General features: G+C 49.7%; 1 protein-coding gene across 6 annotated transcripts in view; it reads left to right on the top strand.

The window, feature by feature from the left end:
• The window catches only part of TACC2 (transforming acidic coiled-coil containing protein 2), a 128017-nt gene that overhangs the window by 17252 nt on the left and 84406 nt on the right, over nt 1-26359 (top strand). For all 6 annotated transcript variants that reach the window (XM_064144232.1, XM_064144231.1, XM_064144230.1 and 3 more), the window contains exons 2-3: nt 10615-10734; nt 18602-18733. In XM_064144232.1, the coding sequence (XP_064000302.1) occupies nt 10615-10734; nt 18602-18733 (252 nt within the window). The remainder of the gene's footprint in view (nt 1-10614; nt 10735-18601; nt 18734-26359) is intronic.

Raw genomic sequence — 26359 nt, 5'->3', positions numbered from 1 at the left:
TGATCTTGGAGGTCTCTTGCAACATGGTTGATTCCATGATCCCTGGAAGCTTTGAAGTTGAGAGTGGACAGGGATGTGAGCAACTCGATCCTAGTTAAAGATCATAGAATCTTTTTGGTTGGGAAAGACCTCGAAGTCCAACCATTACCTAGCTACCAAGTCTGGCTGCTTATCTACCTACCAACTAATCAGCTCTCTGCTCATTTCAGGGGGAGGGGTGGGACTCGACGACCTCAAAGTTCCTTTCCAACCCATTCTGTAATTCCATCAAAAACTTCCTCTGCATCCTGAAACTTCCCAAACCCTTATCTTTCAAGTCGCACCAAACACCATCCCTGCATCCCCAACGTCTAAAATCACCCCAAACCCCATAAACCAAGCAAAACCTTGCTTCTTAAAACACGGTAGGAGCTAATTCACTCCCTCCACATTCCCCACCCCACTAACACCACGGGCAGCAGATGGAAACTTCGCTTTGCCGGGACTCAAAAAATCCTGGAAGAAATTCCACCAGGAGGAAGAAAAGAAAAGAGAGAAGGGAGAGAGCACAAAACTCACGTGGGGACCCAGGGCTTTGGGTTCTCTACGTGTGTGTGTGTGTGTCCGGTTTGGTGCAAGCAGCTCCAAGATGCTCCCCGCGTCCTCCCCCGCCGGGGGTCGGATGCCTCCGGGGCGGCTGCTCCCGCGGGGGGAGGACACGGGGCGCGGCAGATTCGGTCTCTGCTTGGTCTTTCCTCGGGGAGGAGCCTCTGAGAAGCAGCTCCAGGCTTTTTTTTTTTTCTCCTTTCCCCTACTCATCGGCCTGTTGTAGGCTTTCAGCTCTCACCCAAGAGCTTGCTGCAGCGGGGCCGGGGGGGGGGGGGGAGAAAGAAGAAGTCGGATTTGTTTTTCGACGTGCGCTTGCTCCCGACCCGGGATGGTGGAATTGGAAGGGATCGGTGTGAAAAGCAGGGATTGCAGCGGGTTGTTGTTGTTGTTGTGTTGGAAGAGAGGATGACTGAAGAGAGGGACTCTGGTGGTTTCCTGGCCTTGGTAAGTAGGCACTTGGGGGGATGGGGCGGGGGTGGGGGGGGGGAGAAAGTTAGGCGAGGAAATCACAGCAGCGATGCGCAGTTAAGGGCTGGATCCGAGTCCGAAAGTTAGTTGCTGATTGCTTCTGCTTTTCTGCTCTCCAAAGGTTGCTCCGCTGCTCTTTTCCCCCTCCCTTTTTTCCCTCCCCCGCCTTTGAACAACTTTCTTGTAAAGTCATGCTTCTGCGGAGTGAAATAATCTCGCTGCTCAGGGAGCTGCTTCCAGCTCTGGGAGCGAATTAACTCCTTGCCTCTGACACTAACCCTCCTTAACCCCACCTCTCCTTGCCCCTACCCCTTCTTCCCTCCAGACCTAAGCTTTCCTTACCTCTAACCCAAACCTAATCTTCCATACCTATTGCTTTCCTTCTGTTCAAACCTACTCCTCCTTACTCTTAACCTTACCCCTTCTGACCTTACCTCTCCTTTCTACTTTATTTCACCGTGAGGGTGACAGAGCACTGGAACAGGCTGCCCAGGGAGCTTGTGGAGTCTTCCTCTCTGGAGGTATTCAAGAAGCGTCTGGACGCGATCCTGTGTGCTCTGCTCTAGGTGATGCTTCTCTGGCAGGGGAGCTGGACCTGACCATCTTTCGAGGTCCCTTCCAGCCCCTGACACTCTATGATTCTCTCTAAGAAAGTGAGGAGGTGGTTTTGTAGCTGCCGGCGTGGTTGCTGGCTGGGTTTCTGCTGCGGCAGGGTGTCAGTGGGTGCGGAGGTTTCAGCGGGGGGTGCGGAGGTTTCAGCGGGGGGTGCGTAGATCTGACTGCCCAACTTCTGGGCCAGGTTTCCCAGCTGGAGTTGGGAAGCTTCGAACTGCTGCAGCAGTGACATCGGGACGTGAGAGCCCTCCAGAGGCTCTGCAAGCTGCAGGGTGGTGATGTTAGGGCTTTTTGTAATGACGGTTGTCGGTCCTTAGAGCTAATTGCGCTTATTCACGCCGTGCAGGCGGGACTTGGGCTCCTGGCGCTTTGATGTGGCTTGCTGCTGTCCCTCCTCCAGCCTGCGGACGAAGCAGTGCTGTTAACAGGCGTATCGGGCAGGCTCCCTGTGTCTCTTAGTCTAAGCTCATTGCGTTTGTTTAATGGGACAACTCGCCCTAACTTTCAGGCTGTAGTGTGACCGCAGTGATGTAGAATACTTACAGGCTCACAGGATGTTAGAGGTTGGAAGGGACCCAAAGAGGTCATCCAGCCCGACCCCCCTGCCAGAGCAGGACCGTGCAATCTAGCTCAGGTCGCACAGGAACACATCCAGAGGGGCCTTGAAAGTCTCCAGAGAAGGAGACTCCACAAGAGAATCACAGAATTAACCAGGATGGAAAAGACCTCTAGGATCATCGAGTCCAACCTATCACTTAACCCTTACAGTGACCCTTAAAGTGAAGAAGTTCCCCCTTGTGTTGAGGTGGAACCTCCTGTGCTGCCGCTTACATCTGTCTCACAGAGAGAGAATTGGAATGGGCTGGTGGAGTCAACATCCCTGGAGGTGTTCAAGACTGAATGGGGCACTCAGTGCCATGGTCTAGTTGACTGGATAGGGCTGGGTGCTAGGTTGGCCTGGATGAGCTTGGAGGTTTCTTCCAACCTGCTTGATTCTATGATTCATTGCTTCTTGTCCTATCCCAGGGAGCAGGTGAGCAGAGTCTGTCCCTCCCCTCTTCTGACCCCCAGCCCTCAGATAGTTATAAACATTTATTAAATCCCCTCTCAGTCTTCTCTTCTGCAGACTAAACAGCCCCAGGTCCCTCAGTCTCTCCTCATCAGCCATGCCCTCCAGTCCCCTCATCATCCTTATAGCCCACCCTTGGACTCTCTCCAGCAGATTCTAGTCCCTCTTGAACTGGGGACCTCAAAACTGAAGGCAGTACTCAAGATGAGGTCTCACCGAGACAGAGTAGAGGCAGAGCAGAACTCAGGAGAAAAAAGAAGTGTTGGTTTGTTTTTCCTGTGCTGGTTCTGAGCAGTCACAGCAGCGAGCAATCCGGATGTGGGTGCTAGGAAACCTGCAGAACTTCTGAGGAAGAAGGGTTGAGCCAGAGAGGAAGCCCAAGCCTCAGGTGACCAGTGACTGAACGTTGTCCCCTGCCAAGATAACTTCTCTATCTTGTCAGCATTTCCACGAGCAGTGCCAGCAAAGCCTGGCTTCTGAGAACTGCTCTGCAGCGTGCAGGCTGCCTGACAGCCTAGCTCCATCCTGCTGCTGCTCCAGGCTTACCTGCTGGCAGGGCCAGCTGCTCCACAGCTGGGATGTTGGGGATCTCTGCATAGGTGAGTTGTTGCCTTCAGGAAGTCTTTCCAGGGATGCATTTCTCCAGAACGCAGTTTCTGCCTTTGTTTTCCTCTCTTACATTCTTAGCATGGAAAATTGCAGTCAGAGAGGGAGTCCTTGCTGCTGGAAGCAGAGCCTCATGTCTGGAGCCAGGCAGTTGTGTGTTTCTGTGGAGGCTGCAGGCAGCCCAAAGCCTTTAGGAGATACAGCTGGTTCCTGTAGCTCAAGCAGAATGATGGCAATTCACCCCTTGGAGACTGGTGTGACTCAGGTGCTGTTCCTGGGTGCTCTGAGCACCATCAGCCAGCATTCAGACCTGTTCTGCCAATTGCTTGGGGCAAACCATGTGGATCTTATATATGACAGTAGCAGAACAATCCTCCAGGAGCCACTTCTGCTATCTTAGTGGCAGTGTCTTTCTTCCAGAAGCCAAGGAAGGCTGCCATGCAGAGTATTGCACCTCAGAGTGCTGTTGTGGAAACTAACAATTGAGTATGAATTATGAATATTAGTTTCTGTATTAACACTAATCCCCCCCCCAGCAGAGGGAAGGGAATGATGCGATGATGCCTGGGCAAGGCAGGACATGTATCTTCCACAACTGCCACATCCCCTGGGTGACAGGGGTTCTATTGAATGAACACATGCCAGCCCAGCTCTGCCATACCTTCCTGTACTTGTGCAGTGCCCAGCACTAGATTTCAGCCTGGCTCAGGCATGCGGAGGGCCCTGCGGTGTAAATACAAAGTGCTGATGCCAGGCACTTAAGGCATAGTTTCTCCTTCAAAGTACAGAAGGAATCTGAGAGACGTTTCCAAAGACAGACATTTAAATGCAAAAGCAACTCGTTGTTGGGTTTACAAAAGGCAATTCAGTTCCCTAAACTTGGGCTTTTGACTGGCCGTGTGTGGTTAGCTGGTAAATGTGTGTGTGGTTAGCTGGTAAAGCCTTGGTTGTATCTGTGTAGAGCAGCCAGCAGAAGTGATTGGTGGCACCTCATCACTGCTGGGTCTGAGCTCTGCCAGTGATTGCTGGCATATGGACGTGCCCTCTGGGGACATCGTTTGGTTGTGTGGATATCCCCTGGGGTCACTGGGAGCTGAAGCTTTCCACTGCAATTTGAGCACCTTGGGATTCTCCTCAAATTCTATGAATACTGTAATCAGCCTTAGAGTACCTCACAAGCAGCAGCACAGAGGGGAGAAAGGAATCCTGTACCTCTTATGCAGCACTTCTGAGTTGTTTCCTGCTCAAGATAAATCTTTTAGTTTCTCTAGTACCACTGATGTTCGTTTCTAACCTGAGAAGTAGCTTCTTACCTCCTACTGTGTTATGGTGTTGACAGCAGGCCTGACAGTAAGTGTGGTTAATGGATGAAATAAGCTACAAAATTAATTATGAGAAGCTAGAAACAAGGATTATGAAGGAATTACTTCATCAAATGGGTGAAATTTGCCAGGTACAGCTTGTTTGAATGAATTAATTTAATGTGGATGCTCCTTAGATCTCTTTGCCTTGCGAAGAACTTCAGGCTAAGAGCCTAGCAGAAGTACCAAATACACTCAATTTTTTTATATGATTAATATTTTTTCAGGCTCAAAAGATGTGATTCTTTGGCCCAAGCTATTACAAAGCCAGAAATGAGATCTAGAGGAATTTGTCTGTCAGGCATACTGTACCCAGTGAAAAACCTCGTTTCCAGAAGGAAATTAAATGGGGGTTGATGACAGTGCTCAGGGCTCAGTCCTGCCTTGTGCTTGTTGGTGCCATTTTCCAGAGACTTCTGGAGTGAGAGCAGGATCTATAAATCTCACTGTTATCTCATTAAAGGCTACCAAATGTTTGAGACTAGGAGATAAGAGGGCTTGAAGTGCCTGTTGGCTTCCCTTGGAGTAAACTCGGAGCTGTTGGTGGCTGTTCAAAGGGAGCCACATCCAGCTCTGCTGATTGGAAAAACATGGACAGGGAGAAAATGCCAAGCCCTGTAGCTGCCTTCCATCTTCAGCACCAGTGTCAGAACATCTTAGAACTTCAGTATGAAGCTGGGAGGGGAGGATTTAAAGGTTTACATCTCACTGGTGTCAGTGGGATAGCAGCAGATGGAGCCAGCAGAGCACCTCGCGTTCACTGTGTGCGTGGGGTTGGTTCTTGGGGGGGCAGACCCCACTCATCTGTGTCCATGTGTGTAAAGCTGTGCTTTATTACCTGTGATTTAGCTGGGGCAATTAACAAGGCAGGATTATAAAATATGTAGGTAACTTTATTTTTGGAAAGCCCCACCCACACCTATGAGTTAACTAATTAGTTAAATTTGGGTTCTAATTCCATCAGGAAAATCTTCACAAGGATGCTTATGGGCAATTCATTCATTTAGGAGAACCAGAACATTTGGACAAGTTCAGCCACAGAAATGGCTTTGCCTCACTTACAAATAGGTAGCCTGGAGCCCTAGGGAAAGTCTGTTCTCTTCACTGCAGTGGAGTAGGAATTTCAAGATAGTTCCTGGCTCCTTTGTGGCAGTGTTGGAACTGCTTGGCCATTGAGAGGCTTCCAGATCTTCCCAGGGTGCTGGGAAAGAGGCAGGTGATCTCTGACATGATCCTGCTTCCTCTTGGCATGGAGGTTTGCAGAGATGCAGGCAGGGTCTCTTGCAGATGTGCAGAGAGCACCATGTAGGTGGCACTTCTTGCCACATTGTGAGGCACTTAAATGCCTTCTCCTGGGAAACTTGAGGCACTTAAGTTTCCAGGTAGCTCAAGATAATATAGGTTGGACTGGATGATCTTCCAACCTGGTTGATTCTATGATTCTAAGCCCAAAATATCAGGGCTAAGCTGGTCTGAAGCATGAGGCAGAACAGAACACGTTGTCCAAGAGCAGTGAGGCAGAAGCAGCACTGTGAAGCAGAGGCAGTGAGGCAGAAGCAGCACAACTGCTTGCAACTTAGCTCAGTTTAAATGACTTGCCCAAGTGTGGTGGCTCCTTAGGCCACAGGTTCACCAGTCAAAATGGCATCTGCAAAGCTGACCATATTAGGTGGAGGCAGGGCTTGCTTACCCTGATTTGGGCAAGACACCAACAAGTACCTAAACACCTGTGGGTACCTGTGTGTCACTTTGGGAGGAGACATAATGGCCCAAGCCTCTGTTTTCCTCCCACCCTTGCTTCCCCCATCAGCAGAAGGGTGAGGCAAGCCAGGGCATCTAATAGGCCTGTCAGCCTTCCAGGACAACCTGTTTTCAATGCATTCCCTACCTTAGCTTGAAATCTTCTTACATAGAAGTCAGACGTCTTATGTTGAAATAGAAGAGATTGGTGCAGTTATTGATCATCAATTCATTGCTGTTTAATGACTACTGTGGGTCAAACTCTGTCTGAAACTTGCCATTTGTGTACCTGCCTTCTGACAGCGCCTTGGAAAGTCTCTCTTCAAGGATAAGTAGAGGCTTTGAAAGTGAAATTAGGAAACCGAAGAGCCTAGGGACACTTGGTGAGCAACATCTTTCACTTGTGAGACACTAATAGCAGACTGGAAGCCCTAGGTCTTGGGGCTGAATTTAGTGTGCTGGCTGCAGCTGTTGGTAAGCAACTGCTTGTTCCCCTGCGAGGTATTTTCCTTTGAGAAGTATTTCAGTCGTGCTTGGCACAAGTAGAATTTGGAAGTCATTTTAAGCCAGTCCTCTTCCAGACTTGACCCAGAACTTAGGCAATGGCTGCCTTGGAGCTCAGGTCTTGAAGGAGATGGGCCTAGGAGGCAGGTTGCTGCAGGGGACTTGCAGCAGGGACCTGTGGCAGGCGCCTGCCAGGTGAAGGCAGTGATGCCCAGGAATGTCGGTTGTGGAACTCGTCTGAGCAGCTTTTGGATAGCTGCATTGTTTGTGCTGAACAGAGCAGGGTGGCCTGGCAGCCAGGAGCTTCAGCGTCACCTCCCCAAGCCCAGGTGTCAACTTGCACTGTCCCCAGCCTGCATGAGAGTTGCTATCTGGAAGCTCATTACAGAAGCACAGAAACATGCAGGCTGGCAAAGCCTCTCAGCATCACCAGGTCCAACCTAGAACCCCACTCTACAAGAGTCACCTTAAACCATATCCCCAAGCACCACATCAAAACCACCCTTAAACACAGCCAGGGTGGGTGACTCCACCACCTCCCTGGGCAGCTCATTCCAGTCCCTGACCACTCTATGTGAAAAGCTTTTTCCTAATGTCCAATCTAAACCTCCCCAGCCTCAGCTTGAGGCCATATCCCTTGTCCTGTCTCCAGTTACCTGTGAGAAGAGCCCAGCACCAATTGTGTGGCAGGTGAGAGAGGCAGCATGCAAACAGCTGTGGCAGGTGAGAGAGGCAGCATGCAAACAGCTGAGCACCAAACTGGGGCATCACCAGTGTGACAGCTTCAACTGTAGATCTGGCTTGTGCTGTACTCTCATAATGTGTTATGTTTCTACACATATTCACAGGAAAGAGCCTTAGGGCTCCTTCAGGAGCCAGGACAAGGCCTGTCCATCTGTATTTCACTTCTTATGTGTGTAAGAGTGAGCTTGCACTGCAGTGCCCCGTTAGGGTGACCTGGAGCACAGCCCTGTGAGGAGAGGCTGAGGGAGCTGAGGCTGTGCAGCCTGCAGAAGGCTCAGGGCAGAGCTCATTGCCGTCTACAACTAGCTGAAGGGAGGCTGTAGCCAGGTGGGGTTGGGCTCTTCTGCCAGGCACCCAGCAACAAAAAGAGGGGACACAGTCTCAAGTTGTGCCAGAGCAGGTCTGGGCTGGATGTTAGGAGGAAGTTGTTACCAGAGGGAGTGATTGGCATTGGAGTGGGCTGCCAAGAGAGGAGGTGAAGTTGCCATTCCTGGAGGTGTTTAAGGCCAGGATGCATGAGGCCTTAGTGCCATGGCCTAGTTGGTTGGCTAGGGCTGGGTGCTGGGTTGGACTGGATGATCTTGGAGGTCTCTTACAACCTGGCTGATTCTATGATTCTACTTGAAGGGAGGCTGTAGCCAGGTGGGGTTGGTCTCTTCTGCCAGGCAACCAGCAACAGAACAAGGGGACACAGCCTCAAGTTGTGCTGGGGGAGGTCTAGGCTGGATGTTGGGAGGGAGTTCTTGCCAGAGAGAGTGATTGGCATTGGAATGGGCTGCCAGGGAGGTGTCCCTGGAGATGTTCAAGAAAGGACTGACTGAGGCACTTAGTGCCATGGTCTAGTTGATTGGCTAGGGCTGGGTGCTAGGTTGGACTGGCTGAGCTTGGAGGTGTCTTCCAATCTGGTTGATGTTATGATTCTATGAAATGTGAATATCTTCAGCTGGTTGCCTTCTGGTGCACTGGAATGACACTGGAATTATTAACTGCAGATTTACTCCTTGTGGTCTTTGAACCAAAATTAAGCTACAGCAGAGGCTCATCATGAACTGGTGGCCTTGGTTAGGTAAGGCAGCAATCATCTGGTGTTAGAGCTGAGTTCCACCCATTGACTTTTATTTTTAAGCTGGCATTCCAAATGCTGAGTGACAGTTCCAAGTTTGTCCAGCCCTGCTCAGGTCCATCTGTGTGCAGTAGCATCTGTCTGTCAACAGAGCTGTACTCGTTTGGTGTTACTGGAAACAACACAGGCAGAAGGGAGTTCAGGAAAGCAGCACCTCAAAACTGAGCCACTTGGGTGAGCCTGTGATGTGAGATTGGAACCTCAGCTGCAAGTCCCATTTTGTGCTTTGCAAAAGCCTGAGGGTTTTACTGAGTTTTATGGAAAACAGACATTTCCAAGGCCATGAGAAAGGTTGAATCAGGCAATGAAAACATTGCTTCTGGGGGGCTCCTGTGGTTTGGTGTGCATTGCAAGCACCCAGCCCTTCTCCAGCAAACCTCCTCTCTGTCTATTTAAGGATGTATTTCAGAATTGCTTCTTCTAGCCAGGTACTGCTGGTGCTCAGCTGCACCCTGCTTTCCAGCTGCACAAGGCTGGAGGTCTTCTGTCTGTGCTGCCTGCAGCGCTCAGGACACTTTGGTCTGAGTCTCTGGCTTCTGTCAGTCCCACCTGTGAGCCCTTCGTAGAGCTCTGTGGCAGGTGGCAGCTGGACCTGAGCTGCTGGACCTGAGCTGCCTTTTTTGCCTGGTTCCAAGCAAGGAAGGCTTTGTGCTCACAGTAGAGGAGCAGCATGTTCCCTTGTTTGCTTTTTGAAGTCAGAATCAAAACGGGGTGAGTTTGCAGCTAGGTTGTGCTGCCTCATTGCTTCTGCACTTGTGACACAAACAAAAGCAACTTAGGTTGAAGACAGAACTCCTGCTGCAGTCCCTAGAACACGAGTTAGCATGCACAGCCTGGGGCTTTAGACAGCACTGCAGAATCATTTGGACTGAAAAAGACCTCTGAGATCGTTGGGTCCAGCTCTTAACCCAGCGCTGTCAAACCACCACTATCACAGTATCACCAAGGTTGGAAGAGACCTCACAGATCATCAAGTCCAACCCTTTACCACAGAGCTCAAGGCCAGACCATGGCACCAAGTGCCACGTCCAGTCCTGCCTTGAACAGCTCCAGGGACGGCGACTCCACCACCTCCCCGGGCAGCCCATTCCAGTGTCCAATGACTCTCTCAGTGAAGAACTTTCTCCTCACCTCCAGCCTAAATCTCCCCTGGTGCAGCCTGAGGCTGTGTCCTCTTGTTCTGGTGCTGGCTGCCTGAGAGAAGAGAGCAACCTCCTCCTGGCTACAACCTCCCTTCAGGTAGTTGTAGACAGCAATAAGGTCACCCCTGAGCCTCCTCTTCTCCAGGCTAACCAATCCCAGCTCCCTCAGCCTCTCCTCGTAGGGCTGTGCTCAAGGCCTCTCCCCAGCCTCGTTGCCCTTCTCTGGACACGCTCAAGCATCTCAATGTCCCTCCTAAACTGGGGGGCCCAGAACTGAACACAGCACTCAAGGTGTGGTCTAACCAGTGCAGAGTACAGGGGCAGAATGACCTCCCTGCTCCTGCTGGCCACACCATTCCTGATGCAGGCCAGGATGCCACTGGCTCTCTTGGCCACCTGGGCACACTGCTGGCTCATGTTCAGGCAGGTATTGATCAGCTCCCCCAGATCCCTTTCTGTCTGGCTGCTCTCCAGCCACTCCGACCCCAGCCTGTATCTCTGCATGGGGTTGTTGTGGCCAAAACCACATCTCTAAGTGTCACATTTACACATCTTTTACCTGCTTCCAGGGATGAGGACTCCAGCACTCGACAGCAATTCTGCACAAGCTCAGACCTCTAAAGGTGCCTTTTTCTGTGTCTTTTTGCTCCTCAGCTCTTCTGGGGCAGGTGATGATACACAGTTGGCTCCTCCTCTTGATCCTTCTGAGCAACCTGTTTCTGCTGCCTATGGAAATGTTGACCCCGTGGGTGCTTCTGAGCTGACTGCAGCAAGGTATTGTACAGCTGGAGCGGTGGGAAGCAGCTGCAGGCTGCTTATTGACGTGGGCGGGCGGAGGACCACCGAGGTCAGTGCTAGCTGAGAAACTGATGTCACTCTACTTGAGTGGATATGTGCCTGGTATGGCCAGTTGCTGGTGGGCTTGCAATGCCTGTCTGTAGTCAGTGAAGCATCTGTCAATGGAAGTATTTACCAGAATTGAAACCTCCCTCTCTTAAAACCTTCAAAGGAAGAGACACTGTTTGCCCATCCCTGAGGCTGAATCACTTTGGCACACAGCAGAGTTATGCCACCTGGAGATGCAATATGTGCACTTTCAAGCAGGTGTCTAAGGCCAGGTTGGATGGGGGTCATAGAATCATAGAATGTCAGGGGCTGGAAGGCACCTTGAAAGATCATCTGGTCCAGCCCCCCTGCCAGAGCAAGATCACACAGGAACACATCCAGATGATTCTTGAGTATCTCCAGAGAGAAAGACCTCCCTAGGCAGCCTGTTCCAGTGCTCTGTCACAGGGAAAAAAATCTTCCTCATGGTCACATGGAACCTCTTAGGCCTCAACTTCCACCCATTGTCCCTTGTCCTGTCACTGGGCATCACCAAGAAGAGGCTGGCTCCATCCTCAATTGGAAGGTGTCACCACCCATGGCAGGGGCTTTTGAACTCTGTGGTCTTAAAGTCCTTTTCAACCCAACCCATTCTGTGATTCCATGTGTTGTGTTTTGGGAGGAGTTAGTAACAAGGGGACTGATCCCTTGCAGGTGTTTTTCATTTTGGTAAGTTCCTTGGAAATATAATACTGAAGATAAAGCATTCAGGGACCTCCTCTCTTAATGCTGGCCTTTTTGTCTGCCTTTACTTGCACTGAGAAAGGAAACTTGCTTTATTTGTGCTGGTGGTGGCAGTTGGATTGTCAAGGTCTTTGGGTGTCAGAGTTTGTCTCAAGTGGCAGCAGTAGAGGAAACTTTGTAGGGTGTGTTTCCCCTTCAGTCCTTGTGAATTCAGTGGAGTGTAAACATGCTCAGTGTATTTAAGATAGCATTAAATTGGTTAGCTGAAGTAGCAATAATGTGCTAGCAAAGGCAGAAAGGAGCTTGTGTGGTTTGCTCCAGCCACCTTAAAAGCTGGGTGACTTTGCTGGTTAGCCCTTCCTGGTCTTCTGTCAGTCCCCAAGCTGGGCAGTCACTACTGGTGCCTGAACCTGTGAGAAGAGGCAGCCTGTTGCCAGCAGTCTGGGTAAGGTGATCTAGAGAAGCTTGCAGTGGGGAGCCAACACTGTGCATTTCTTTATCTTCTTGTAAGCCTATACTCAGAATTGTGGGGGTTTGTTTGTTGTTAACAGGTGTAATTGGGTTAGTGATGGGGTTTTGTGCATTCAGTCTTTTCCTTGTTGGCCATAGTGACAAGGTGGTTAGAACAGAGTGAGTAATGGAGGTGAAGCTATGAGCTACTTGCTTAATATGAAGGAGTAAAATGAGACCAAAACCCCAGGAAGATTTGTACATGGTCTCTGGACTACAGTTTGAGGTAGAAGACTCTGTTGCTCTTGAGGTTTCACTTTGCTGTGTGTAGGGGATGAGGCACACCAGCTGGCTGTGGTTAAATGTCACTTGTTACTTTTATTATACCTTTTCATCTACTTCATAACTTCTGTCTTTGAGATATTAGGCAGTAAAACCATTTTACATTTAGTCTCAGGGTTCCTTGCATCATCCCAGCTGTGTAGGCTGGGAGTGCTGGTGCTGAGCCCATTCAGGGTGGCTGAGCCCAGTAGGAATCACAGAGTCATAGAATCAGTCAGGGTTGGAAGGGATCACAAGGATCACCTAGTTCCAGCCTCCCTGCCATGGAGATGGCTGAGGCCCCATCCCTGGAGGTGTTTAAGGCCAGGCTGGATGGGGCTGTGGGCAGCCTGATCTAGGGTAGGACGTCCCTGCCCATGGCAGGGAGGTTGGAACTAGATGATCCTTGTGGTCCCTTCCCATCCTGACTGATTCTATGATGCCTCTGTGTGTGTACCATTCTGGTTATGCCTCTGCACTGCACTGAGATGTCAGCAGTGCTGCTTGTCCACACGATGCTGCTGCAGACCTTCTGCAGTAGTTGTACTGCAATCACAGAATGCATTACCTCCCAATATATCTGCTTATTTACTGATCAGCCCCTTTTGATTCCCTGCATTGCCTCATCACTGGGGGGTCACATCATGCAGATGGTGTGTGTGCACTTTGACAGGGAAAAATAATGGTGTGTATGAGACAGGGGTCAGTCTGTGCTAAATGTCTTCCAGATGGCAGTGCATAATAAGAGATCAGGTTGTCCCTCCATCTGTCCAGTCAAGAAACTGTATCTTTGTTTTGCTTCTTGAGGCTGGCTGCCTGCCTTGCTGCTCACATGACATATTGATCAGGGAAAGGCATGGTTTCATCTGCCCACTAAGCAGATTTTATTTACTGTGTCTACAGAGGAGTGCCCTGAAAAGAATTAGGTAAAAAGTTCAGTGGCTGTTCTGCCAAGTGCTTTTTGTCCAGCAGTGGAACCCAATGGCCAAGTTCCCTCTGGTTTGCCAGTACATGTTGCAGGAGGAGAAATGTTGGCTAGACAGATCTTTCTTTCTGTGCTGCAGGTGCACAGCTCTGTCACAGGACTTCTGTTTTATATAAGAAATGGAAAAGGCAGAGGAGGCAGATAAGTGTGACAGCTGTAGGAGGTAACAGCTCAGCTGGGTTCCAAGCTTAAAGAGGTTTTAAACATATCTGAGTAGTGTTCGTCTGTTCCCTGCAACCTGCTGCCTGTGTCTTATGGGCAAAAAAAAACCCTTGCAAGTGCCCAGGAAGAAATGGCACCTTGGAAGCACTTGCTGCATGAGTGGTCTTCAGGGTCAGGCCATAGGTGACAGGCAGGACAAGTCAATCTCTAGTCCCTTCCACATGCCTAAGAAAAGCTTCTGCACTTGCATTTAATCTCCAGCTGAGGCTGCAGAGCTGCTGCGCGCTGTTTAATCCAGGCCAGACAGAGCTGTTGCAGCCCTGTCATGAGTTGTGGGGACTGAAGCTGTTCCCAGCCTGAGCTGGCACTGCAAAAGGCTGTGCTCCCCTCATTGTGCCTCTTCCCAGCTCCCCTTGTGCAGAGGGCATGCTAAGCTGTCCTGAGGGAATTTGTGGTAGGAGACGTTGCATGCACTGAAAGCTTTGCTGCTTTATCCGTGGATGGGGCTGTCCTGGTGGCACAGCTGACAGCCCAGCTGGCAGCCTGGGAAGCTGCCATGCTCTCAGGGTGTGCTCTCCTTAGCACTGGCAGCACGAGCAGGTGGGAGTATTCTGGGCTGTGTGCACAGACAGAAATTGAGATGGAGCTTAAAGAATGTTTTCTGATCAGCTTGACTCTACAGGATCAAAACTGGCCAGTGCAGAAATCAGGTCAGTGTGCACTGAGAAGAGTTGACCTTTTGGGCTGGATCCTTGCTACAACCACTAGAATATTACTGGCTGGAAGATAAGTTTAATGCCAAATCTTGTTTTAGTAAGAGCCATGCAGAGGTAGAAGTCTTAATGTAGCTGCCTCATGCCTGAGCTGTACAACTACCAGGAGCTGGTACCAGGAATTGATGTGTGTGCTGGAGTTGATGCAGAATTCATCTGGAGAGTTTGGAATGGGCACAGAACCTAGATTTTGGATAGGGTTGCTGTGCTGTGCTACTCTGCCTCAGTTAGTCTGTACCATTTCTGAGTTGCTGTGCTTCTGCCTTTTCCCAGGCTTATTATGCCACCAGTGTGCAGCTCCCACCTGCACATGATGCCCACCTGGTGATGTTGCTCTTGCACTTCTACCTGCAAACCATACTGAGCAGTGCCCACATAATGGTGTGGCAATATTGCCCCCAGACTGGGTGTGATTAGTCTGGAAACTTACTTTTTCATGGCCTTGCTCAATATGATTTGATATTGTGGAGCCCATGGCAGAGTGATAACTGTGGAGAAAAGGAGCAGAGGCAGCCTGAGCTACCCTGTCCTACAGTTCTGTGGTACATGGGTTGGTACCTTCTGGTACTTCTCCAGGTTCAACAAGGCCAAGTGCAAGGTCCTGCATGAGGCTCAGGGCAGTCTCACAGAAACATCCAGGTTGCAAAAGCCCCTCAGGATCACTGAGTCCAACCTATGACTCTACTCCACAGGATTCACCTTAAATCCAGCCTTAAATTCACCTTCGTCTCTAGTATCAGTATAGGCTGAGTGGAATGGGACTTGGAGGAGGGTGATGGTTGATGAGAAGCTAAATGTGACCTGGCCATGTCCCACAATGCCAAACATATCCTCAGCTGTGTCAAAAGCAGGTCAAGGAAGGTGATTCTGCCTCTTTCCTGCACTCTGGTGAGGCCCCACTTGGAGTACTGTGCCCAGCTCTGAGGCCACCAGCATAAGGATCATAGACTCATAGAAGGCCAGGGGTTGGAAAGGACCTTGAAAGATCATCTGTTCCAGCTCCCCTGCCAGAGCAGGATCAGCTAGAGCAGATCACATTGGAGCCCATCCAGACATGAATGACATGGAGCTGTGGAGCAGATCCAGAGGAGGATCATGAAGATGCTCGGGGGGCTGGATCAGCTATGCCACGAGGACAGGCTGAAAGACTTGGGCTGGCTCAGCCTGGGGAAGAGAAGTCTCTGGGGGGAGCTTATAGCAGCCTTCCAATACCTGAAGGGGGCCCATGAGAAAGGTTGGGCTTGTAGCCATAGGGCAAAGGGTGGCAGCTTGAAACTGGAGGACAGCAGTTCTGTGTTAGATGTGAAGGAGAAGCTCTTCATTGTGAGGGTGATGAGGCACTGGAGCAGGTTGTCCTTGGAAGTGTTGAAGGCCAGGTTGGATAGCACCACTAGAGCTGACCCCAGCCTTGGACTTTGAGCTGGTCTAGTGGAAAGTGTCCCTACCACGTAGAGAGGCTGTCACTAGAAGATCTTTAAGGTCCCTTCCAGCCCAGCCCCTTCTCTGACTCTAAATCAGTTGTTCAATGGCTTAGATGAAATCTGGACAGGCAAAGGGAAATGATTTGTGGATTTCATCCCATGCAGAGAGCTGTAGCTCACCAAAGCATCCCATGTGCTGTGTGAGGGACAGGGAGCAGAGCCCCTCCAACATTCCTGGTTTTGCTTTGCAGAGAGCTTTATGAAAGACACCAGTCCAAGTGTATCCCTGACACTTGTTCTGTTTTCCAAGAAGAGATGTGGAAGGGGAAGCCGAAGGGCTGTGGCTGTGCAGTGAGGGCTGTGTGATGGGGAGAGAGGCACAGGGGCTGGCCCAAACGATTCGTGGGAGAGGGGTTCATAAGGTAGGAGCTATCCCAGCGCTGTCGTCTGGGATTGTTGCTTGGCTGGGCCCTCTTGTGAGCTGTTTGGGCTCTGCAGCCTTTTGTTTTCTCTCCAAGCAGATGTTCAGCATTTGCTTATTTTTAGCAGTTTGCCTTTTGCTTTAAAATCTTCCTTTCTCTGATCTTGGTGTGACCCTATATAGTCACATTGCCTTCTGATAGCTTTGGTGCTCTTGCTATATTAGGAGAGGGACATTCTTAGCAGAGGGAGAAGGCCTTTGCATGGAAAAGGATGCAATTGGCTTTGTAATTGCTATTTAATTTAACTTCATGGGACTGGAAATTTAGGAAGTCTGCATCAGTGTCAGACAAGTTTGGAGTAACTGAGAAGAAAAAAGGATAAAGCAAAGGAAAAGAAGGGAAGGCTGTTTCTTAGAAGAAATAAACAGTGTTTATCCCACATGGCACAAAGCAGCTTCATGGAGATGAGGTAATCAAGGTAAACCACTGAGGAAGAGCTTTCATGAGCTCAGAAGTTAGTGGGTGAAGACTTTGGGCAGTAACTGTTTGCCTGCTGCTGTGTGCTGTAGCTACAGTTGGAGATGTGGTTGATGTTTATCCTGTTGGTATCCGTGTTCCTAAAGAAGGGAGCAAGGCAAGGGGACTGGGACTAGATGGTCCTTGTGGTCCCTTCCAATCCTGATGGTATGATTCTCCCTGAACTTCACCAGTGCTTGGTCAGTAGCAGCATTTAATCGACCTTCTGCAATTGGAGTGCAATTCCTGGGGAGGGGAAATGTTAAAAGGAAAGGCTAAAGGCTGCTTGTGTTTACTTCAGGATACCCAACAGAAACTTCTCACCCAAGGCTTGGTCCCACCAGCATTGCTTAAATGTGGCATCTGAGGCAAGAGCTGGCATGAGGGGAGGCTGCTAGGGGAGGCTGCTGTGTGTGGCTGCTGCCCCAGGACCTCTGTGCCCTGCTGCTGTGCTGGAGCTGCCCTGGAGAGGACAGGGTGGTGTGAGAGGACCCCAGGCTGCTGCTGCTGCTGAGCCATGAAGTCATTGGCTGTCGAGTTTCTTTGCTGTCATTACTTTAACGAGTGTGGCCAAGTGAGCAGTGTGCTCACCAGTGTGCCTCAAGTGAGGGGCAGGGAACGCAGCCTGTGGGCTGGTCCTTTGGGTCTGTGGGGGACTTACACTCTTAAAGAGCATGAGAAGAAGCAGGAGAGAAGTGTTTTGTTTGTGCTGCTTTCAAAAGCCTTTTTCACTTTGTCTTTTTGCTTAAGGAAAAGTTGATCAGGCTTTAGTGGTGTGTTCTGCTCTGCCTTGAGGAGAGGGAGCAGCTAGAGCCCTGGGTTTGGGCAGATGGCTTTAGCTCCTAGACTTTGGTTGGAGTTTGTGTGCAAGAGCTCCTTTCCTGCAGGGAGCAGGAGCAGACCTGCAGACCTGCCTCAGAGCACCTTCCCTTGCTAGCAAGAAACTCAGCCTTTCCAGTCTGCATTTCCTTGCTCTGGAAGTAATTACATGGCTGTGGTGCTTCTGAGTTGGAGTCTCGTGAGGCTTTGCTGAGCACAGGGGGACTTGTAGGAATTAACAACTACAGCAGCATTACAGGCCTGTAATCTTAACATTTGTGTCCTGAGTTTAGGGATTATTGTGCTTTTAGCTTTAGAGCATGGGAAGAGCTTTTAAAGTAAGTGAATTTGCTTTTATTGAGCCCCAGCTTGTATTCTGGATTGAATGCTTGAGTTGTATGAGGAGGAAACAAGGCTGTGTGAAAACTGAAAAGCAGTTGTTGGGGATTTGTTTTACTGGTTTCATGTACAGTTGAATGGAATGGAATAGAATGGAATGGAGTAGAATAGAATAGACTCAGGTTGGAAGAGACCTCCAAGCTCATTCAGTCCAACCCAGCCCTATCCAGTCAACCAGACCATGGCACTTGGTGCCACATTGAGCCTTTTCTTGAACACCTCCAGGGATGGCAACTCCACCACCTCCCTGAGCAGCCCATTCCAATGCCAATCACTCTCTCTGGGAAGAGCTTCCTCCTAACATCCAGCCTAGACCTGCCCTGGCACAACTTGGGACTGTGACCATGTTAAATTCCTCTGGGAGTTAATGCTGTGGTCTGTCGGAACCTTGCACTATTACTGAGGCATTAATAGAACAAGAGGACACAGTCTCAAGTTGTGCCAGGGTAGGTATAGGCTGGATGTTAGGAAGAAGTTCTTCACAGAGAGAGTGATTGGCATTGGAATGGGCTGCCCAGGGAGGTGGTGGAGGCACCGTCCCTGGGGGTGTTCAAGCAAAGCCTGGATGAGGCACTCAGTGCCATGGTCTGGTTGACTGGATAGGGCTGGGTGCTAGGTTGGACTGGATGATCTTGGAGGTGTCTTCCAACCTGGTTGATTCTATGATTCTAAGTGATTTGTGAGAGGGAGATGGAGTTGGGATGAGGATGATGTGCTTGTTAAAACCCCTCCAGCCAGATGTCAGGAGGCTTCACTCAAGCTTTTTTGGCATGGGTCAGCTTGTTGTTCCTGCTTGTTTTGCAGCACTTGCACGCCCAGCAGCTGCACAGCAGTGGATGACCTTGAGCCTCAGGATGTGCCTTTGGCTGCGGCCCCTGCTGGTGCTGTAGAACTGCCTGCTCAACAAACCGAGGCCTTCCCAAGGGAGAAAAAGAGGTATTGTGCAATATTATTTTATATGTTATCATAAATGTCTAGGTCTGACCATCTTGCAGTGTGAAAGAGGCTGAATAATCCAGCATGTGTTTTGTTCGAGTTTTGAAAGCGAGGAGTAGACTATCAGGACCTGCTCACTCCAATCTATTTTACTCCACAAGACCAGAAGAGGGAGCTTGGACTACACTGGTTACTAGTATTTAAAATGAATACATTTTGGTGGAGTTTTGGGGTTTTTTTTAATCCTTTTCTTGAAGTTCTAGTTAGTTTTGCTTTGATTGTTTCATTTGTTTGGTTTTTTTTCTGGCGTTTGCTTTTGAGTCTGTTTTTTTTTGGTGAAGCTACAAGAGCAGGTCATGCTGATCTCCTTCACACTGGTTCTACTCATTCCCCTTCAGATGCTGCAAGCATCTCCCCCACCCCACCCAACTGATTTGCATTGTCGTCGAAGAGACCTTGTAGTAGCCTTCCAGTATGTGAAGGGGACCTACAGGAAGGCTGGGGAGGGACTACTGACAAGATCTTGTAATAACAGGATGAGGAGGAATGGGTTTAAACTGGCAGAGGGGAGATTGAAACTGGATGCTAGGAAGAAGTTCTTGACAGTGAGGGTTATGAGACACTGGCACAGGTTGCCCAGGGAAGTTGTGGAGCACAGAATCACAGAATGTGATCAAAGAATCACAGGAATCACATTCTGTGATTCTGTGCTCCATAACCTCCCTGGAGGTATTCAGGACCAGGTTGGATGAAGCCTTGAACAACCTGTTCTAGTGGGAGGTGTCCCTGTCTATTGCAGTGGGTTGGAAGTGGATGAGCTTTGAGGTCCCTTCCAACCTAAACCCTTCTATGATCCTGTGAAGGAAGTTTGGCTTTGCTCTTGCTGCAGAGGTGTCAAATTATCTTGATTTTAAAGCTTTCTCCTTCAGACTTGCATTGATTGCTGCTGTGGGGTCTGATAGATGGCCCAAGGCATTTTATCACTTGGACACCCCCCAGACTGGGCCCTCCCATCTCAAGTATAGACGGGATGAGCCATGTGCTGGGCTTGTCATGTCAGAGCTTCTTGTGGGCCATTAAGGAGTGTGCTGCTGTGGCTGGGCAGTCAAGGCATGCCTGTGTTGTGACATCTATTAATGGGAAAGGTCACAGCACATCTGAGAATATTAAATGGGCACTCCCAGGAGAATAGTTTCCTCCACCCCACAGATAGAGATTGCTGGCTTGTGACAAGACCAAGACAAGACAGAAGACACCACGGGAAATAGCTGTGACACTAAAGCTCTATCCAGACATGTCAGGGATCAGGAGATTGCCTTGGACCACCAGTGCTGCACACAACAGATGTGTTCTGCTGTGCAACAGTGAATAAATAACCATCAGCAAATGCCATTGAAAACCCCACCCACAGTATAAGAGCTAACAAATGTAGAGTGCATGACAATGCACTGGGTTGGAAGGGATCTGGTGAGAGCACATCCTGAGTACTGCATTCAGTTTGGAGCTCTCCAGTTTAAGAGGGACAGGGATCTGATGGAGAGAATCCAAGGGAGGGCTGTGAAGATGATGAGGGGATTGGTGCACTGCCTGATGAGGAGAGGCTGAGGGTCCTGGGGCTGCTTAGTCTGGAGAGGAGAAGATTGAGAGAGGATTTAATAAATATTTATAACTATCTGAGGGCTGGGGGTCAGGAGAGAGGGGACAGGCTCTGCTCACCCTGGGATAGGACAAGGAGCAGTGGATGGAAGCTGCAGCACAGGAGGTTCCACCTCAACACAAGGGGGAACTTCTTGACTGGAAGGGTCCCAGAGCACTGGCACAGGCTGTCCAGAGAAGTTGTGGAGTCTCCTACTTTGGAGCCTTTTAAGGCCTGTCTGTGGATGTGTTCCTGTGTGACCTGAACTAGATTCTGCTTTGGCTGTGGGGTTGGACTGGATGATCTCTTTGGGTCCCTTCCAACCCCTGATATCCTGTGAGCCTGTGATCTCCAGAGGTCATTTTGTCCAACCCCCCTGCAGTAAGCAGAGGCATCCTCAACTAGATCAAGCTGCTCACAGCCCCATCGTGCCTAACCTTGAATGTCTCCAGGAGAGAGGCTTCCACCAGCTCCTTGGGCAACCTGTTTCAGTGTTCCACCACCCTGATAGTAAAGAACTTGAAGTTGTGATGATTTAAGCCAGCACATGCTATGTTCACCTTCAGTGTGTGTGCTTGCTGTGCTGGGGCCAAGCCTGCTGTGCAGTCCTCCTCCGTGGTGCTGCATTGGATGCACACTTGGGGGTGGTGGGGAACACAAGTCCCCAAAGGTCTGTTTGATGCCAGTGTGCCAGCTCTGTAACCTGGAGAGAATTGTCTGAAGGAAGGGTAGGTGCCGTGGTCATCCTTTAAACACAGAGGGAAAGAGTCAGGGGAGGTTGTAAGTTAGACAACAGTGACCTCAGTGTGTTAACTCTTCCAGAGAATCATCCAAAATGATTTTCACTGTGTGGACACCCTGGACCAAATCTCACATCCTGGGAGTGCTTTGATGTCATCACAAGTGACTGTAGTTCACAAACACAAACTGAAACCACCAAAACACATGGCGATGGGTTTCTTGTTGGGGTGGGGCTTTTTTCTCCTTTTCTCTGGAATGTAGCATCAAAGAGAGCAGAAGTGAGTTTAGAACTCTGCAGACAAGCAGAGCTGCTTTGCTTGCTTATTCAGGTTGGCCTGTGCCTCAGGTTTCTGTTTGGTTTTGATAATGATGTAGTGTGTTTAATAATGCAAATGGCTGTGTGTGCTGAAGAATCTCTTAGAGGAGGTAAACAGTGGTGTAATGAAGTAATAATATTAGTAAAACTGCTTAATGCAGACTCAACCCCAGCCTAGGCTGTCAGGAACCAGACTGTTCACCAGCAGGCATCCTGGTTGTGCCTTGAGAACAGCAGTTCCACCCCCAGCCTCCTTCCTCTGAAGGTGCACTGGTGTGGTTGTTCTTTTTGTACCAAACACAGACCTGCACTGATCTTCATGAAAATGAAGATGCTTACAGAGGTGAGAATTTAGAGATGCCTGTGGGACCAAAGATAATTCTGACCTCCACTTGGAAAGCAGAGCTGCTGTTGCCCAAACAGCTCTTTGCTGTTATGATCAGCCCTTCTTGGACCATCTTGCATTTTGATGTGGTTCAGGTGTGTCAGGCCAAACCAGCCAAGGGAATAACAGCAACTAAACTGGGTTAGGCTTCACTCAGTCATGTTTATGGCAGCTGCCTGTACAGCAGAGGGGCTAAACTTCTGCAGAGGCTGTGCCACTGCACAGTCTGTTGCAGAATGGATCCTCGAGGCATTGTAGGCTCCTCTGTGATTATAATGGCCATGTTATGAACTGTCACAGACACTCCATAATTAGGGAGAAGTGCTAAGTACTGCTAGTGAGTGTAGCTTGTCTTATTATGGGTAGAGCTGGGCAGGTCTGAAGACCTGATCCATCCCTTTGATGGATATGCTGGAAGGTGTCCAGAGAAGGGCCACAAGGATGAGCAGAGGGCTGGAGCTGCTCTGCTGTGAGGAGAGACTGAGGGAGTTGGGGCTGCCCAGTCTGAAGCGGAGAAGGCTCCCAGGTGACCTTATTGTGGCCTTTCAGTATCTGAAGGGGGCAACAAGAAAGCTGTGGAGGGACTTTTTAGGCTGTCAGGTAGTGATAGGACTGGGGGGAATGGAACCAAGCTAGAAATGGGTAGATTCATCCTGGATGTTAGGAAGAAGTTCTTCAGCATGAGGATGCTGAGAAACTGGAAGGTGTTGCCCAGGAAGGTGGTGGAAACCTTGTCCCTGGAGGTGTTTAAGGCCAGGCTGGCTGAGGCTCTGGCCAGCCTGCTCTAGGGTAGGGTATCCCTGCCCATGGCAGGGGGTTGGAACTGTGCCAGTGTCTCACCACCCTCATTGTCAAGAACTTCTTCCTAACATCCAGTTTAAATCTCCCCTCTGCCAGTTTAAACCCATTCTTCCTTGTCCTGTCGTTACAACACCTTGCCAATAGCCCCTCCTCAGCCCTCCTGTAGCCCCCTTCAGATACTGGAACTTCCATAAACCAGCAGCAGTTCCACAAAGAGCTTTCAGGAATGGCTTACTTAAAAGGCAGAACATTCCTGGTTGCCTGACAGCAGCTTTGCTCACCATACCTTTGCTGTGAGTTGGGGCTCTCTGGGGATCATTCTGCCCACACCTTTGTGCTCAAAGAGAGCAATTATTTGTGTGTGTTGTACAGCTTCTCTCTGCGTGTGGCAGTGGGCAGAAGGGCACTGGCAGCCCTCTGTGGTTTGCTGTGTGTTTTACAGGTTCCCTCAGGCAGTGTATGGTAATTTCCTTGCTGCAAGAGCAGGGTTCAGCAGCATGAAAATGAATGTGTCATTGCACTTAATTATAACCCATCCACAAGGAGTCTCAGAACAGCATTAATCATCCTGCATCAACACTACAAGACAGGCAATGCCCACTGAAGGCAGAGATTATATACCTGGCTTGGGGTGGCTGTCTCCTGGCACTGTGGCACATGTGGTGACAGCTCTGAGGGCACCAGAGAAGCTTCAAAGTGCCAGGAGAGTGGAGGACTTGCGTGGGATCACCTCTTGTGCTAGAGCATGTAACCCATGGGTTAAAAGTGTTGAGTCAGGTGTGGTTTGTATATCCAATGATCAATGTTATCTGTAGGTTTGGACCACTCTGCCCTAATGCTAAATCTTTTGCAAACAAAACCAAAGCTCCTGATAAATACTGAGAAGACTTCCAATCTCAGTGAACTCTTTGGAGACCCAACTGGAGCTGCAAGTTAATATCCCTAAGGAGTTAACCCAGCTGTTCTTTGGCCACCCACCCTTGCCAGTCACAGCAAAGACCCACAGCAGGCAGGAATACTCTTCCTGTCTGATTTCTTCATCCTGCATTTTCACAACCTGATTATTCATGCAGGCCCCGAGGCCAAGAGACCTTTGGATTCTGCCTCCTGAAATCTCCTGCAACAAGGTACCCCCAGAGAGTGTTATTTGTGCTGATGTTAGCTAGGGGCAAGTGCATGAAAGCCTTTAAAAATGTCAGCTCAGCCCCACCCCCGGCGTTGTGCAGCTCCTCTCCTAACAAGGCTGGCTCCAGCTGTCTCAGGAATCTTCCTCTCGGGATGTTTGGAGGCTTAGGAGGAAGCATGGAAGCCAGGAGGGAGAGCGAGGTCAGCGATGGCTGCTCTTTAACTCTGGCATGTGGAGATGTCAGCAGAAGTTTGGACATTTAGCTCCTGGAAGTGGCCTGCAGAGGCACACTCAGCAGTAAAACAAACTCCCTCCTTTGGTGTGGGTGTGCTTGTGGGCTGAAAGCTGGGCCAGAACTTTGGGAAGCAGTGGCTCAAAGTGTGTTTGCGATGCGGAGAATTCAGCATGATGCAAGTGGAGTCTGCACTTGGAGGGTCTGTGCCTGGGCAGGCAAGGCAAGGCAAGGCAAGGCAAGGCAGCAAGTGACAGGCCAGAGGCTGCAAGGAATGGTGCAGAGGAAGAGCTTTCTGCAGAGCTCTGACCGACCTTGAGCCTCAACTTGCATCTGCTCTGCCTGAACTTGTGTCTGCTCTGCATTTCTGCGTGGTAGACCTCCCTGTTGCTGCGGTGAGATCTCTGCGCAGCCAGCAGGGAGACTGCCCCGCTCGGCTCTCCTAAAGCTAATCTCCCTGTTTGTGTGGCTTCTGAATTTCATAAAGCCCTTCTGGAGATGGAATCCTCCTCCGGGTTCAGTTCTCACGTTACTGATGATAATTCACTGCTGACCGCCGAGCGGCTGCGGGGCCCCTGGCACCCTGAATAGCAGCGTGCAGGGGCCCCTTTTGTTATCTCTGCTGTGGGTTTCCCATGATGGAAATCTCAGCAACTGAGCAGGCATCCTGGTTATTCATAACTCCTAATGCCATTAAACTCACTTGCAATTTAGATTAAGCAGTGACCGTAGCAACCAAGCAGTGGCCAGTGGGGGTGGGGGATCGCAGGGTGTTAGGGGTTGGAAGGAACCTAAAGAGATGATCAAGTCCAACCCTGCCCTGCCAGGGATCACAGTAACTTTGTTGGTTTATTTTCATTCTTATGTTGATTTTTTTGTTTTGGAACCCCCTTGCAGTGTTTATTCCCTCTGATCTGCACTGTCCATCCTGCTTGCACTGTCACTGGGCACTCAGTTTTACTTTGATTTGGCAGATGGAAATACTCTGTCAGTGTGCTCAGGCTGAAAATTCAGGGATTTTCTTTCCTGCAGTGTGTTTGAGTGCAGGGGAAGCACTTGCAGCACGTTAATCCAGAGGAGTGGAGGAGCAGACAAAGTGCTTATTGAACAGATTGATCTCGAATTGGCTGCCCAGGGAGGTGTTGGAGTCATTGTCCCTGGAGGTGTTCAAGCAAAGACTGGGTGGGGCACTTAGTGCCATGGTCTGGTTGATTGGATAGGGTTGGGTGCTAGGTTGGACTGGATGATCTTGGAGGTCTCTTCCAAGCTGTTTGATTCTATGATTCTATGAAATATGTTGTAATATCAGCAGCTTATTGCCTGAGGAGACCTTTTAAGTGACTCTACTCAAGGCAAGTGAAAATTCTAAAGTATATCCTCTTTTGGTCACTTTAGAGAATCATAGAATCATAGAATCAACCAGGTTGGAAGAGACCTCCAAGATCATCCAGTCCAACCTAGCACCCAGCCCTGTCCAATCAACTAGAGAGGGAGGTAAGACTAAAGAGCAAAATATCTGCCTGCATGACAGAGAATGATTTGGAGGATAAGCACCAGCAAAAAGAAATCCCAAGTGTCCCAGGCCTGAAGGAGTGCATGGTGAGTAAATGAGCACAGGAATCTAAGCAACATGTCTAGAGCCTGTAGTGAAGCATCCTTGAATTCTTTAAAAGCCTGTCAGTCTGCTTACTGGCTAACCTTTAGAAAGATGAACTCCAAACCTGGAAAGCCAGAAAACAGTTTGCTTGACCAATCTGGCCAACACTGGTCCTGAGAGAGGCATATTTCTGGGAAGGAGGTAGCAGAGGGAGCCTGTGCTTGGATAGCGCAGGAGGGCAGGGCTGGTGCTGCTGGAAGGCTTTCAGACTGCAGGAGTCTCCAGCCCTAGGTGTCCTAAAAGGGCTGTCACCAGTGCACTTCAAAAGATGTCAATGCTGTTATGTGCTAATGGCTTCTCCAAAGTGCAGCCAGCCTCCCGGAGGCACTGCTCTGCCTGACAACCAGGGCTTTACAGAGCAGCCTTTGCTTCTGAAGCAAGTCCTTTAGGAAAGATGCTGCTGTTTCATGGCAGTTTGATGTTGTGGATGCCCTAGCCAGCAGCCCTTTGATACCAGGCAGCCTACAAATAAGGGAGTCCTCGGGGTGAAAGCTTCTTCCTAGGCTGCATTCAAAGCTTTGAGATTCAAATTCAGATTCAATAAACTTAATTATTAAAACCGAAGTACTGGGTGGGGGATGGGATTGTGTTTAAGCAGTAAAATCTGTCCTTTGCTTTAACATTTTCTCATCATCTGTTGTTTGGTTGAGATCTGTAGGTAGTACTGTGCCTCAGAGCTTTGGCAGCAGCCTTCAGAATACCAGAGAACCCCTTTTTTGTTTTGGGCATGTT

The sequence above is a fragment of the Pogoniulus pusillus genome, chromosome 6 (assembly GCF_015220805.1).
Source record: "Pogoniulus pusillus isolate bPogPus1 chromosome 6, bPogPus1.pri, whole genome shotgun sequence".
NCBI lineage: Eukaryota > Metazoa > Chordata > Aves > Piciformes > Lybiidae > Pogoniulus > Pogoniulus pusillus.
The sequence above is the reverse complement of the archived record's forward strand: the minus strand, read 5'-3'. Positions and strand labels throughout refer to the sequence as shown.